The 12,915-nt window shown below is 43.6% G+C and overlaps 2 protein-coding genes across 3 annotated transcripts in view; one reads left to right on the top strand and one right to left on the bottom strand.

Moving 5' to 3' along the window:
- The window catches only part of LRBA (LPS responsive beige-like anchor protein), a 402,048-nt gene that overhangs the window by 173,770 nt on the left and 215,363 nt on the right, over positions 1 to 12,915 (bottom strand). For both annotated transcript variants that reach the window (XM_039391039.1, XM_039391040.1), the window contains 2 exons: positions 8,541 to 8,687; positions 5,789 to 5,925 (listed from right to left, as the gene is read on the bottom strand). In XM_039391039.1, the coding sequence (XP_039246973.1) occupies positions 5,789 to 5,925; positions 8,541 to 8,687 (284 nt within the window). The remainder of the gene's footprint in view (positions 1 to 5,788; positions 5,926 to 8,540; positions 8,688 to 12,915) is intronic.
- Positions 639 to 2,498, top strand: MAB21L2 (mab-21 like 2). Its single transcript, XM_027732842.2, has one exon. It carries the CDS (start codon positions 911 to 913, stop codon positions 1,988 to 1,990), a length of 1,080 nt encoding a protein of 359 aa, XP_027588643.1. The 5' UTR covers positions 639 to 910; the 3' UTR covers positions 1,991 to 2,498.

The raw sequence follows: 12,915 nt of genomic DNA, 5'->3' as shown, positions 1-12,915 counted from the left end.
GAGGGGGAGGAGAAGCCATCCCAGGCACGGCAGCTACGCCCTCCTCCCGCTCAGGATAAAACACAAGTCTTGTGCAAAGAAAACAAAACAAAACAAAAAAACCAACCAACAACGTCAACAACTCTCTAATACATCTCTCTCACAACAATCCATATAGAGCTGCAGGACAGGAATGAGAGATCACAGACCAAGTGCACACGTCTGCGCGTAAAGATAGAGACAGCCACAGAGCCGGGTTCAGCCAACGCCTCCAGCAGGAAAAGGGAAATCAACAACACCCCCTGACAGTCTGAGCGAGCGGCAGCCAAACTCATGCACATCTCTGGCGGTGCCACGGACTGAAAGAGAGAGAGAGAGAGAGGCAGACAGACTAACAGACAGAGAGTTCACTCTTCCGCTGTGGGCATTGCTCGCATTCTTCTCCTCCTCCCGTTCCGTGTGCGGTTTTAAACTTCGCCGCCGACCGGCATTTCAGCGGGGACCTTCTGCGAGTCCTGGGGAAGTTTATTTGCTGTTTTGTTGGGTTTTTTTCATGAACTATTGAAACAGCATTTTCGTCGCTGCGCGGGGGGGTGGGCGCCTGAGCGCAGAGGCAGCGCGGACTTCCCTGCCCCCATCGCCATCCAAAACTTTCCGGCACCGGCACCGCCGCCGCCTAGCCCGCACCGTCCCGCTGCTCCTGCTCCTCCTCCTCGCCGGGGCAGCGCTGGGCTTCGCTCCTTTGTGCTTCGCCGCCCTCCCCGATTTCTTTAATTGCTCTCCCTGGCGCGCCGCTGCCGCCTTCTTCCCGGAGGCGGTGGGGGTCTGCGACTTGGCTGGTGCCCTCCGCAAAGCTGCAGCCACCGCTAAAGCATTGGATCCCTCAACGTACTGCGAGAGCCCGGTGTACAGCCCGGACCTGTGCCCCAACATGATCGCCGCGCAGGCCAAGCTGGTCTACCAGCTCAACAAATACTACACGGAGCGCTGCCAGGCGCGCAAGGCGGCCATCGCCAAGACCATCCGGGAGGTGTGCAAGGTCGTGTCGGACGTGCTGAAGGAGGTGGAGGTGCAGGAACCCCGCTTCATCAGCTCCCTGAGCGAGATCGACGCCCGCTACGAGGGGCTGGAGGTGATCTCGCCCACCGAGTTCGAAGTGGTGCTCTACCTCAACCAGATGGGCGTCTTCAACTTCGTGGACGACGGCTCCCTGCCGGGCTGCGCCGTGCTCAAGCTGAGCGACGGCCGCAAGCGCAGCATGTCCCTCTGGGTGGAGTTCATCACCGCCTCGGGCTACCTGTCCGCCCGCAAGATCCGCTCCCGCTTCCAGACGCTGGTGGCCCAGGCCGTGGACAAGTGCAGCTACCGGGACGTGGTGAAGATGATCGCGGACACCAGCGAGGTGAAGCTCCGCATCCGGGAGCGGTACGTGGTGCAGATCACGCCCGCCTTCAAGTGCACGGGGATCTGGCCGCGCAGCGCGGCGCAGTGGCCCATGCCGCACATCCCCTGGCCCGGCCCCAACCGGGTGGCGGAGGTGAAGGCGGAGGGCTTCAACCTGCTCTCCAAGGAGTGCTACTCGCTGACGGGCAAGCAGAGCTCGGCCGAGAGCGACGCCTGGGTGCTGCAGTTCGGCGAGGCCGAGAACCGGCTGCTGATGGGCGGCTGTCGGAACAAGTGCCTCTCGGTGCTGAAGACGCTGCGCGACCGGCACCTGGAGCTGCCCGGGCAGCCCCTCAACAACTACCACATGAAGACGCTGCTGCTGTACGAGTGCGAGAAGCACCCGCGGGAGACCGACTGGGACGAGGCGTGCCTGGGGGACCGGCTGAACGGCATCCTCCTGCAGCTCATCTCCTGCCTGCAGTGCCGGCGCTGCCCCCACTACTTCCTGCCCAACCTAGACCTCTTTCAGGGCAAACCCCACTCGGCCCTGGAAAGCGCTGCCAAACAGACCTGGAGGCTAGCCAGAGAAATCCTCACCAATCCCAAAAGCCTCGACAAGCTATAGGGTTAACACCCCCGCGCACAAAAACTCGCCCTCCGTAAACAACAACAGCGCCTAAAAAACTTTTTATTTAACGCGAACGACGACGGAAAGAGGCGGCGAAAGACACGCGCCCCCCGCCACCCCCCCACCCACCTGCAGCTCGGCCTTTAAAAACTTGCCGGCGGTTTTCCCGGCATAAACTCTCACCGCCTTGCACGGAAGAAAGGAAGAGCCTCTCCTCCCGTCCTCCAATGTGAATTTTTAAAATGTCACAAAAAGAAGCGATCGGACTTTTGCAACTTCAAAACGAAACCCGAAAGGTACATTTTCCAATCCATGTATAGTCCTTTTCTTATGCTCTCTTGTTTGCCTGAATGTTGTCACCAAGTGAAAATTATTTAACTGTATGTACAAATCTCCCTTTAAAAAAGTTTTACTGATGTTAAATGTATTTCGGTGCCAAGGTCAGATTATGTGCCCCACAACTGACTTGTTGCAAATAGTAATAAAAATATTACTTTAACTTTAAGCTGACTTTTCGTGAATGGTTCTTAAATTCAGGAAAGTAGATTCTTTCTGAACCTCAAAAGTAAATTTTTTAGTAGAAACGAAAACATGAGATGTAAAGATAGTCTAAACGCGACACCTAGACCAGCCTGGCATATTGACTGACGTTTTCTAAACTTCCCTTTAGTTTCCATCTACCAAAAAAAAAGAAAAAAAGAGGGCATCTAAGATAAAAAAATCTTATATATTCTGTAGTTCAGAATGTGACAACATCTGCTATATTTCTACTATCTTAAACTTCCATTCTAAATTTTCTGAATATATGAAGCATCGCACAGAAGCTCGCCACAATTTAGTCAGAATTGGAGCATGCCGTTTCCCACCCTACAGTCGTCACCTTTAATTTTTTTCCTTAAATTTTTTTTTCCTTTAAATTTCCCCAGTAAATCTCAAGCGCTGCATTTTGTTTTAAAAATTCATTGCTGTTCACTTTCGCTTTCCGGAGCAAACGCGGTACCCCCATTTGACTTTGACACGAGGGAAGTATAGATCTACCCTGAATAATTAATGCGATTTAGAGTAACCGGTCGATATTTTTTTTAAACAAACATTTGTTTCCCCCAGATTTTTAAGTACAGCATAAAATCGCACCTCAGCATAGTCAGACGGGGAGATAAGCAGGAACCCGTCAGGAAACCACCCGATCCTACACCGGCGCCCGGGCGCTCTCTGCCGATCTCCTTCCCCGCCCGAGCCCCCTCTGCCAAAGCCAAAGAAAATCTGCTTGATTTCCCGTAGCGATTTCGCTTTAAGATTGCTAAGGACGACTTGGAAATACTGGCAGGATTTTTATCGGGAACGCATTGCTAAGTTTTAAAAACGTTAGGATTACCCGCTCGAGCCGCCCGAAAAATTGCCGGCTCGGAGCAATTCGAGCAAGTTTTCATGTCCTTTCGGGAGCAAGGGGGAGGTAAAAATATGTAAATTCTCGCCCCAAAGGACTACTTTCGTTTCTTTTTGGACGGATCCGGAAAGAAAAACCCATTCAAACATTAGCTGCTTTTGCCTTTAAGTTAAAAACGAAATTATCCCTTGCGGGAGGAGCCCGGGAGATGGAGCGGGGTGCGCGGGGGCGACCCCGCCGCCGCATTCCCGGCCTCTCCAGCCCCGGCTGAGCTCCGCAAGCCTCCTGGGGAGTTATCAGAGCGCTTTCCCCCAGCGCTGATCCTGGAGCACCCGGCAAAACGGGCTTAGCCCACGGGGCTACCCTTTCCTTCCCCTAACAGCCCGGAGCTCGCGTGTAAACTGTGATCGTATCGCTGCCGATGCTATCGCTACGTGAGGCAGGTTTTCCTTCAGGAACTTGTCACAATGTTTTCTTTTCAGTAGTTTAGACAAATATACGGGGAACTTAAATTTATCAAACAAATGAAGCCTCATTAATTAAGCAGGCTTGCTGAGCTACAGAGGATTAGTTGTTTGGGTTTTGTTTTTTGGTTTTGCGTTTTTTTTTTTCCAAGGGGCATTTTCTATAGCAGCTCCAGTCACCGCTATCAAGGTACATTGACTTCAGCAGAGGGTGGGGCAGGGAGGCGTTAATGCTTGAAAACAAGCTGCTTTGTAACCTTACTTGGTTTTTAAGATAAAATTATTCAGATTTTATTTTTAGCCCGCCCCCCCGACATTACAAAAAGTCTTTTTTAAGACCTCCAGCTAAAGTAACAATCGCAAGCAGAATGTAAGAGTTGTAGCCAGTATTTCATATAACCAACTCCTCCTGTTATAAAGAACCCAAATAAAATCTCTCAGATGCAGAATAAAAGATACAGTCAAGCCAAAACAGAATGCCTGCTCATAGTTAAGAAAAAAAAACAAACTAGCAAGTACTCAAAAACAGGAGAAAAGAAAGGAGGATGAATATATATATGTTGTATGTCAATGCTCCCATAAAACATGTAACAGGAATGGTAAGAATTAGTAACTGTACTCAAACACTCTATGTGCTAAACATGGTAAAAAATGTAGAATAATTCAGATCTGTAAGACTTTTCTCATGCTAATGCATTACAAAGCAGAAGATTTTAGATGGAAAACGCAATACAGTAACATATCAAACTGACTTTATAGTTTACATTTATATCCTTTTCACCACTAAGTGTTTTTCAGTTTTGGTGGTCTTCTTTTAGTTAAACATAATGAAAAGAGGAAGTATTGCAAAATTTTAAGAACTATCTCATACTTGAAATAATTTCCAATATATTTCAAAAATACTTCAGGACCAAAAGAAAAGTTAAATCTCATTTATGATATCACATAGAAATCACAATTTTAGTTAATTAATTATACTAAAATCTAGCTCTAACAATTTGAGAGCATTGCTTTTCAAAATAAATTTATTCCTTGATAGGATTTGATAATCCCAGCTTTCCAACCGAATGTCATTTTTAATACAGATACAAGCAATCTACTCAGTAGGAACAAAGAACTGAACTGATGCTTAACACACAAGCTATTCTCTACAGACAAGCAGAAAACCACTACTTCTTCCAATAGTAGCCTTCACAAAGAAATTATTACCTTGTTTAATATTAAGCAGATATTTAAAAAAACAAGAGCCACAACTGTGCTTAAGTTGGGATGCGAGAATATTTACCATTTGCCTCATACTTCTGAAATGCTGCTGTGACACTGCAGAAAACATTCAAGTGCACCCTTATTAAGCTAATCGCAAAATATATTCCCTTTGAAATTGGAATTCTACTGAAGGTTACTAATTTTAAACAAAAGCAAATTGGAGCAAGTCAAGTTTGTGGAAATAAGCAAGTCAGTTCAGAAACCGGGAGGGCAATTATGTTTTCTACTTAGGCACAATAAATAATAACAGGCCCCGTAAAATCTTCTATAGAATAATACCACAACTTAGGAGAGTAGGAAGTTTAGCACTATGTTACATTGCCATCACACAAAATCAGGAAAGTAAAACAAAGCATTTGGGCTAAAATGCCTCCTTGAACTTTCCAATATTCACACAGGCCTGTGATTCAAGATGTCTTTATTTAAGACATCTCCCTGGAGCTTTATTCACAGCAAGCTAATTAACATTCAAGTAGGGGCGAATTGTGGGAGGGGGAGAAAAAGGAGAAGGAAAGGAGGTGTCACCTATGTGAAGTTCAGTAACATATATGGTCAGTCACAAAGTTATTAAAGCGGCAACACTGCAGACCAATAGAGGTAAAGGAAGTCGAGTGAAGAATTAAAGGTCTTGGGTAATTTGTCATCATCTCTCAGAGCTCAGGGTCAATGATCTCTTACCTTTGGGTCGATTTTCTTAAAACTAGGATCTTCTTCATCCACCTCAAAGTAGAGCTCAGAAAGAGTGATGGAAAGAGTGCCTTTCACTACTACTGAGGGTGCCACAAGCTGAGCTGGTGTGCTGAGGGCAACTGGACCTGCCAAAGCCGGAAAACACCAACAATGTTCAAACTGAAAAGAACGCGAGTGCAAATCATTTGCTTTTCAAGCCAAGAACATTAAAATAAAGCAAAGAGTATAGCTCTTCCTTCAAGAGCAAAACTCTTTTTATCCTGGAAAAGAACATATGTAATAGATTTGCAGTGTCTCTGTGCTGCTGAACACTGAAGCAGCTACAATTGCAAACTGCTGCATACATTATACAGAGCTGGCTTTAGCATGGCAGTATTTAGCTTTTACTCAGACATGTTTTTCCTTCTGAGAAACTTATAGACTTGCATACCTTCTGTTATATGCAATACAGAGAGTGCACACACGAACACTTGAAATCTTACTGTCTGATGTGTTCTTTAGTTACCGGAAAGTTTCCACAGCTTTTCACCAAGATGAACGTAGCATTCAAGGCTCAAAGTTGTCTAACTGTAAAGTGTTCCCTCATGGATGCTAGAAATCTATTGTTAAGGTTACACAATGTTATAGAGCCTAAAGTAAAATGTTTTAAAGATGCTTTTGATTCCACTTTAAATATTGTTCAAGGAATCCATACAGTGTTAGTGTAGCTCGGGGACTGTGAGAGTAAACAGCTGGAGGGTTGGTTTCCAACTGAATGAATTTTTATTGGAATAATCACATCTCCACAGGGCTTATCACAGGGACAAATCAGACTACTACTGAAAACAATAGGTTCAGCATAGATCTGACAATGCAGAACCTATTACATAAACTAACACATACAGAAAGAAAACAGGTTAGGTTTGTCATCCAGCTGATTAAGAGGTAAGGAAATGAAGTTACTCGGCTGCAGTATTATCTGACTTTTGCAAAACAGTGGAAGAAATTGAATTGACACAGATAATTTTGTTTTAATAAAGCATCTATAAAGGAGGTACACACGTTCAGGTAATCAACGTGAGAATAACTGACAAAAAATTCAGATGAATTGTCATTTCCATCGATTGTTAGGAGGGTGATGGTCCTTAATCTCACATCAATCTCAATGTGTGCCACTAGGACAAAAGAAGAGATGCTCTGCTGAGATCAGAGCAGCTTTGCCCTCTATTCCCAATGTACAAATACATTGTGTTTGCAGATGGGCATGAGATAGCTGTGGAACTGCCATGATTTCCCAAAGCTCACCCCCACAAATGGATGAAATAAGCAGCTATGTGTTCTTTTGCTGTCTCCCTTTGCCCCCTGTACATTAGCATGTAATCCAGAGGAGAAATAACATTTTTTCAATCACTCGCAGACATTCAATTACAGGGCAAGCAGACAGCTGCAGAAGCTGGGGCAGTCCAGGTCCTGTAGAAGACCCCTGACAATTTCCACTTCATTTCTAACCCACACCACTTTATTAGTGAGGATTACTTCTTAATCCTATTGCCATTGTCAAGATTATATAATTAAACTCCCCTTTCACCTCTATTACAGTATGAATGTATTACTCGAACCAATGAATGAATAATAGAAGGAAACACGGAGAAGGCTGTTGAGAAGGAAGCTCATTGTAGGGAGTGAAAAATAAAAGATTTCTATACAGAAAATGCCATTGCATCATTCTCCTGTTAATTTATTTTACTTTACTCTTCCTACGCAGGTTTTCTTTATTCATTATGCTGCATTTTTAACTTTGCTTTTTTTTTTGTTAATTAAATGGAATGGAATGCAGTTCATGGATAAACTAAATGCTTATAATTTTCAGCATTTTCAGTGAATTATATATGTACGATACTTATCAATGTAAGATTATACCACTAGCTTCTACGGCAACCAGAATTATCCAATAACTGACAATTCTCCTCAAAGTAAATGTACGTAAGATACCAGAGGAGAAGCAAATGAACACAGAGAAGTTTGCGTTTTCCTTGTAAAAGACTCACATTCCTCAAATAACAACGGAGACGCTTTATAACTCCCAGTCCCTGAACCACTGCTTACTCCAGTTTTCCATTTTGAAATGTACAGAAATGGATCCACTGCACTCAGATTGTAACATCAGCAAAGGCTGCATGTGACTGTGTAAAATTAATTAAGTTCAATGACCTGAAGTATTATTTCTCCTGCTTCAGAAAAAAAAAAAAAAGTGAAGTCTAATAAGACTACAGTCTGTGGAGAAAGAAGAACTTCAACGGGGGAATGTCTAGGGATTTAATGGAGTAAAATCCAGTGAGTGTAAAAATCCTTCACAATCAAGTAAATAACAAATACGTACAATTTTACAGACTCAGGAAAAATATTAGAGGTCTCAAAACCCTTTAATTACAGACGACTTGCCTAATTGTCCACTAGGTCTAGTGATTTGAGTGGAATGAGATCAAAAAACAAAGAAGGCCTGTTTCAAGGTAGAGTTACTTTCTTTAAGGGGGGTTTCCTAGAATATGGACATCTACTGCAGAAGCAAGGAGGTTATATAAGTCAGAAAGACTTATATAACAGAGAGTGCACAAACTCTCCTCAAATAAACCTCAACGGCCCAATCATGGGAAGCAACAATTTATCAATGTGTATCCCAAATCATGACTCACTGCAGAGACTGGGAGATCAGAACTTAAACAGAAAAAAGCTGAGGAGAAAATCAGATAGGTGAAATTACCCGTTAAGTTCTCCACTTCTCTTTCCTCCATGAATGACATGATATCATCATCACCTTCCAAGAGAATCTCACTTTCTGAATTCTGGTTTCCTAAAACTTGACTCTTGATGGACTGCTTTCCTTTAACAAGTATATCCTCATTGGGACCTGAAATGAAAGAGACACATTGCTGTCAGTCAGGTCTCAGAGGCAGCAGTGACAAAGGAGTGTAATTTTTTTTTTTTTTTAATGAAAGTTCAGGAAGAAAACTGTTTAGGACTAGTTGTGGAAGTACCTGTCTTAATCCTCTAATGTTAGGACACATCTAGTTTTAATCCTATTAAGCCTGCTCAAAATTATCCAGTGCTCTCTGCAGCGTTTAACTCTATTTCAAGTGTTTATGACAGAGGGGAAAAGGACACAGCGGATTCCCTTCCCCTGCAGCCTTCCCAGGGAAGTGGAGACGGAGGCAGGTCCCGACTGCCCGGTGTGTTAACCTGACTCCCAAATCCATGGTTCAAGCATACCGAACTGGGATGGAACTGAGCACAGCCCAGGGGGGACAAGGTGAAGGACCGTGCCCTGCGGGCCGGGAGCGGCGAGACCCTCCCGAGGGCAGCGCAACAGGCGGCCCCCTCGGCCGGGGAGAAAGGGAGCCGGAGAGGGGGCGGCCCGGGGGCTCCCCCACAGGGCGGCACAAGTCGCCCGGCCCCACGCCAGGCAGGGGCTGCTCCCGCGGCATCCCGGCGGGAAACCCCCCGGGAACGGGGAAGAAGGCGAAGGGGCGCAGGCTCCGGCCCCGCCGGAGCTGCAGCCCTCGGATTCCTCCCGCTCCCATTCGCGGCGCGGTCCGCCGGGAGCGGCATTTGGATTCTGTGGGGAGGTGGTGTGTGGGGAGACGAATCTGCCCCGGGATCGCGGCTGGAGGCGGAGAAGAGCGTGCACCTGCTTCCAAGGGGCACAGCGCTCCAGCATCACAGGGGCATTCCTGGGCTCACGTCGGGATTTTCGGAACGGAAGAGAAGTGAACGAGCAGCTCTGGATGGACTTGGAGCGCCTGTTTCGCCCTGTACCCCGTCACGGGGCAGGGAAATGTGTCACCGCTGTGCCCGGGCAGCGACACCCCCGCCCCGCACGGCCCCGGGAGTGCTGCTGCGTCCAAATCGGGTGTATTTAAATTACAAGCTCCAAGCAGCAGCAGAAAGAAAAAAAAAAAAAGAAAAGAAAAAAAAAAAAGGAAAAGAAAATAGGGAAAAGAGAAAAAAGAAAAAAGAGGAAAAAGAAAAAAAGGCAATAAAACCAGGCAATTACTTGCTCTACATGTAAGTTATCTCTTGCTGTGGTAAATGCCAAAATACAGCAATCTCTGTGTTGGGGTTTTTTTTTCCTTTTTTTTTTTAAGGTGAAAATAAAAATACTGTGTCTTAAAACATATATTGAGAATACCCATGGCACAGCCGTGTTTGAAAAACGTTCACCAAACAAATCAGGACCAACTAACTTCAACACACTGGTTGCTGCTCGCTCTGATTGTTGCCACACTTGATTTGAAGCTCTACGGGCTTACTCTAAAAATATGTTAATCTGCAAACATTTACAGAAGGCAGCAATTCCCCGGTGGCAATACAAAAAGTTTAAATTGTTTAAACAAATATATGCACATAAATTTGCAAATAATGCAAATAATGCAAATAATAAAACTTTTCAATTACAGAAAAGTAAAAAAATCCAATCACCACCAAAAAAACCCCACAAAAACCAACCGACAAAAAAAAAAAACCCTAACAATAAAAAACCAACCACAACAACACAAAAACCTAAATGACCAAATACCCTAGTTTTGGTTTAGGCCTTAATCTTACAGAAAACAAAAACAAAATCAAAACAAATCCCAAAACCAACAACAAAACCCAAACAAAAAACTAAACAAAAAATCCCACCCCAAACCAACCACACAAAAACACAAGTAAAAGGAAATTTAACTTGCCACACAACATAAAATGCAATGTATGTATGATCCTTTCTGCCTAACTGCCATTTGTAAACAAGCCTTAAAAAAAATTACTGTAAAGCTTTAATTGCATTGTACGAACACAAATTTTACTTTCTTGCAAAATGTGCTCATGTAAATAATGATAACTTGGATTCTGGAGTTGTTCAATGTGAGTCGAAAACCTTCTTGTCATGGAAAATATGCAGCTGATATTTAGGAAGGTTTTCCTGTAATTAACTCCCCCTTGAGGATTTTCAGTTAGCAGCAGTAAAATTACCATCAGTGTACTAACACACACCACATGCACCCTTACTCACTGCCCTACCAGCACTCCTAAAGATCAAAAAAAGTAAAACAGAACAAAACCACCTCAGGATGAAGTCCAAGATAATAAATTCTTTTCTTTTCCTTTTTTTGGGGGGTCCTTTTTCTTTTAATGAAGGCAAACTATACTTGTTGTTTCAAAAACCCCATCTGCACTGTACAGACCTGCCATTTTTTGCTTCCTCTACTAGAGTCTGCGTTATACTGAAGATGCTATTTCAAACTGGCCCTCTACCTAGTCTCATTTAAGACTGAATTTAGAACCAAAATCAAAACTTAATACTTTTATAGTTAGCACAACTTGTCCATAATGCTACTATGTCCTTCAGTCTTTAAGAAAAAATAAAATCAGTACAGTAACTTTCAAACCAAAGATGACTGGATAACAGAAGTACACACCTCTTACCTTGTCCTTTTCACTTACTCAGATTTTATTTCTTTCCCCAATTAATGATACTATATTGATTCAAAAACATACATCTTACGTAACTGCCTTTTTAAAAAGAGATTTTAGAGCATAAATTCTTTTGTAAGTTTTTGTCATCTCTTTGTACACGATGTTAGGTACCCACATTTCCTGACGTGCACGAAACGTGTGTACACACAGGCACAGGAAGATGTAGGGCCTGTCTACCTGCCTGCAGACTAGCTACTGGAAGGCAATGAGACATCACACTCTGAACCAGAATCTGCTTTTTCTGTACTGACTTGAATAAAGCACTACATCTGCAACCAACACACACAGGCTCATGTGAGTATCTGCACAGAACACAATACATTCCACATGGATTCACCTATTCTTCTGTAGATAAATGCACTTACGTAGGTAGGCCACAGTCCAGTTCTCTCCATGTATTTACTGAGCAGAGACACATATGACAAAGCATTACATCATGTGACATACTCAGTTCCCACACATACCCATACGGATATTACACTGGATTTCATATTTCAGGTCCCAAACCCTGCTCTGCCTTTTCCAACCCAAATCACTCTCTGCCAGGCCTGCCTATTGTTGGGGTGACTGGAGCTTCTGGCTCCAGCCCTGCAGATCTAAGCACACACTTGCACACAGCTTTTCAGGATCAAGACCTCAAGGCATGGCCTGTGTATCACACTGACCATAACAGCCCGCTGGCAGAGTATTAATCTAGCACAGCAAGTTCCTTATTATAATTCATTAGTGTAATTCCATGCAATCCTTCCCAAACCTCTCTGTAAGACTCAGCTTCTTCAAGCAGCTTTTTGCAAACAGATCTCGGCATCTGCAGTGGGTTGTATTTATTCCAGTTAAATCTCTGGAACGTTTGGGCGTAAAAATAACAGTTTGGCTTACGCTGCTGACCAAGCTTAAGACATTGCTAGAATGACACATTATTTTGAATTGTCTGCCTACAGCTTAACCTTACATGCAAACTACAGTTTTTAAAAGCAGTTTGAGAAATAAAGTATCCAAAGGCATGATACAGAAGTTACTGCGTTTTTTTAAAGACTGGTAAATATACTAGGAAAAGCAATTCAAGGAAAAGGTACATTAAAAACCCCCTACTATATATATTTTTTTTAACAAAGGGCTCCCTCTAGTCTTCCCATTTATTTAAAAAGATAACAATGGAAAAACCAACCACATTCACACCAGATTTCTAAAATATTATTTTTAAGACTTCTTTTTCATCCCTTGAGTTGAGGCAAATAAAACTAACCAGTCGACTGCAATACTTGAGGTGACCAGCTGCCAGTCCTTTGCAGTCACAAAGCCCTGAACTCCACCTATTGCCTTGATGGAAATGCTACAGGCTGTCAGACTGTTTTAATCCCCCTCTCCTCAAATTTTTAACAAATGTCAATTAAAAAACACAATAAATCACTCGTTTAAAAATCTCAATAAGGTATTTTCTAGCAGCTAAAGATTCTCTCATAAAATCTTGCATTTGGGGGGCAATTTAAAAATACCAACAGGTTTAAAGGACTCATTTTTTTCACATCTATGTAAGTATTTTGGTTCCATTTCTAAACAGTAGGTGAAAGGGAGAATAGAAAAGAGTTAACTCTTTCCATCCCAAACTTTCTACCGAACCA

This window comes from Pipra filicauda, unplaced genomic scaffold (assembly GCF_003945595.2).
Source record: "Pipra filicauda isolate LSUMZ 115617 unplaced genomic scaffold, ASM394559v2 scaffold8_size5757611_pilon, whole genome shotgun sequence".
In the NCBI taxonomy this organism is placed as follows: Eukaryota; Metazoa; Chordata; class Aves; order Passeriformes; family Pipridae; genus Pipra; species Pipra filicauda.
Note: the sequence above shows the minus strand (reverse complement) of the source record. Positions and strands in the feature narration are given on the sequence as shown.

Coding starts and splice junctions, on each gene's coding strand:
- MAB21L2 (XM_027732842.2), top strand. CDS start 911: ATGATCGCCGCGCAGGCCAAGCTGGTCTACCAGCTCAACAAATACTAC.